We start from the raw sequence: 2,257 nt of genomic DNA on the forward strand, positions 1-2,257 counted from the left end.
CTACACTAGGTTGCACAGGAAAGTGTCCAGGTGGGTTTGAACATCTCCAGAGATGGAGACTCCACACCCTCTCTGGGCAGCCTGTCCCAGGGCTCTGGCACCCTCACAGTAAAGAAGTTTGTGTGTTTTATAAATCTTATAACAGCTAATGTTGTTCCTCAGGCAGCAGAGAGGAAGCAGCAGAAGCACCTGCTCTGGATGCTCATATGAAAGAATACTCACTCTTGGGAAGATCCAGCTTGGCCAGGCAAAGGTCCTTGCCAAAACTGCAAGAGAACAACATACAGGTAAAAGTCACCACTCTGAGGACAGAGATGAAAAGCAAGGCTTGCTCCTCTGAGGAAAGAAACGGCAAGGTCACAGACTTTTAAAGATGTGACTGAGCTGTATCTCTTCTTTCTACCTTCCTAGTTTCATCCTTGTGGAGCTGCTGACTGGTCTTCATTTTCTTTCCACACACTACTGCTAGTGGCATGCAAGCAACTGACCCAATAGTGGTTTTTAATGTTAAATGATATGTACGCACCTTGTGCCTCCATCTCCAAAGCTTTAATGATGCTCACTCCCTTGGAGGGACCATTTTCCCCACAAGAGCTCAGCAATAGCTCATTAGGCCCAGCTCAAAAGTTAGGGAATGCTGACAGGCCTCCTTTATTAAGGATTTTATATAAGGGCCATCAATTTGCGATCTAAGCACTCAGGATGAGCTTGGGAATGATAAGCTGGAGAAAGGGTCACGATGGCCCAAATGGTTTTAATCCAACAACATCCTGGACTAAGAAAGTAATACAGACTTTCCTTAAAAATATTTCAGGCAGCTGAAAATCCAAAGGATCTGATTGTTGTCTCACTTGTGTCAGTTTTAAAAAAGCATATAGTGAAATTCTATTGTTTTACATCGGTGTGAGCAAAGAATCAGAGCCAAACTGTTGAAGCCATATGACAGATTTGCTCTACAAAGTCAATGCCTTTTGGCCCGTTCTTTCTGATGTCCTCAGGATTTTCCTGAGCAGGTTCCAACACCCTTTTAAATACTCAAGTGTCTTCAGCCCAACTCCTCCAAGACACTGATTCACTCACCCCAGAAACAGCAGGGTAGGCTGGCCGTGGGAGACCAGGCAAGGCCATTTTACTATGGAAGGCAGTTGCAGAGATAATCTGGGCAGATGACATTGTAGCCATACTCTGCATGGCTTTATCTTTAGCTGCCTGATCCTACGGGCAAGAGTAGAAACAGAAAAAAAGATAATTATTATCATGATAAACAAGTTGTCTGGTCTAATGCTGCATAACCAGGATTCTCATCAGCTTCTTTGCAGGGAACAACCATCTCTGAAAACCTGGGCAGCCGACTCACCAATAACTGTCCTAAGAACTCTTCAAAGCACCTACGTCTTTCACCCATCACTACAGCTTCAGATGTGATTAATCATCCTTTCTGAAAGGCTGGGACCACTGGTTTAGAGACTGCTAAGCAGTCTTCCATTCTGTCTGAAGCCTACCATTCTTCATTTCTTCTTCCAAGGAATAAACAGATAAACAGAAGCACTTCCCCACCTTCTGCCTCTCCTACATCCTCTACAATTAATCTTCATCCTTCAAACACTCCACATTTCTCTGTGACATTATAATTATGATGGCTATGCCACAGATATGAATTCATGGCTTGGAGAAACTGCTGAAAAAGGTAAGCTCTTGTTGTCTTCTTCAGGAATTCTCACCTCCCACTTGGGTTCATTGAACTTCAGTAAGTTCTCACCCTCAGGTCTCCATTCTCTCTAACCTCTCCACTTTCTCCAAGGTTTTCTGAAGTTCAAAGCCCAGGGATTCTGATACGTCTAACACAAAAACATTTGAAGGAGGCACAAGAAAAGCTCAAGAATAAATGATAACATTTAAGCAGAATGATCAGTAGGAACAGTCAAAACTTACAAATCTTCTTTTTCATAGTGTCTGTGACTCCTGTTAGTACCACTCAAGTGAATAGAAGGGAAACTTATTAATCGCTGAGAAAGTTCCTAAGATTCTCCAAAGTTTTTCAGAATCCAATTTAAATTATGCTTTAGGGAATACTTTCAGGATTACCTACAATATTTTTTAAGGGTAAGGATACTTTCCTGTTTTTTTCATGACATACATAAGGACCATTTCCCAGTTGCTATAGCAGAAAAGGATTTTTTTCCCTCTCCTTACTTTCTCACTGAAAAAATAGTATTTGTCTACCTGAGTTTATACGTGAGTTTATGGGGAAGAACCA

At 42.0% G+C, this 2,257-nt stretch overlaps 1 protein-coding gene across 1 annotated transcript in view; it reads right to left on the minus strand.

The window, feature by feature from the left end:
* The window catches only part of LOC104529120 (transcriptional enhancer factor TEF-3), a gene marked incomplete at its 3' end in the record, with an annotated part of 5,097 nt that extends 3,886 nt beyond the window's left edge, over positions 1-1,211 (minus strand). Inside the window, exons 1-2 of the mRNA XM_010173321.1 lie at positions 1,081-1,211; positions 223-266 (exon numbers count right to left, since the gene is read on the minus strand). Coding sequence (XP_010171623.1) covers positions 223-266; positions 1,081-1,191 — 155 coding nt within the window. The remainder of the gene's footprint in view (positions 1-222; positions 267-1,080) is intronic.
* Positions 1,212-2,257: the final 1,046 nt, after the last annotated feature.

The sequence above is a fragment of the Antrostomus carolinensis genome, unplaced genomic scaffold, assembly GCF_000700745.2.
Source record: "Antrostomus carolinensis isolate BGI_N321 unplaced genomic scaffold, ASM70074v2 scaffold51318, whole genome shotgun sequence".
In the NCBI taxonomy this organism is placed as follows: Eukaryota; Metazoa; Chordata; class Aves; order Caprimulgiformes; family Caprimulgidae; genus Antrostomus; species Antrostomus carolinensis.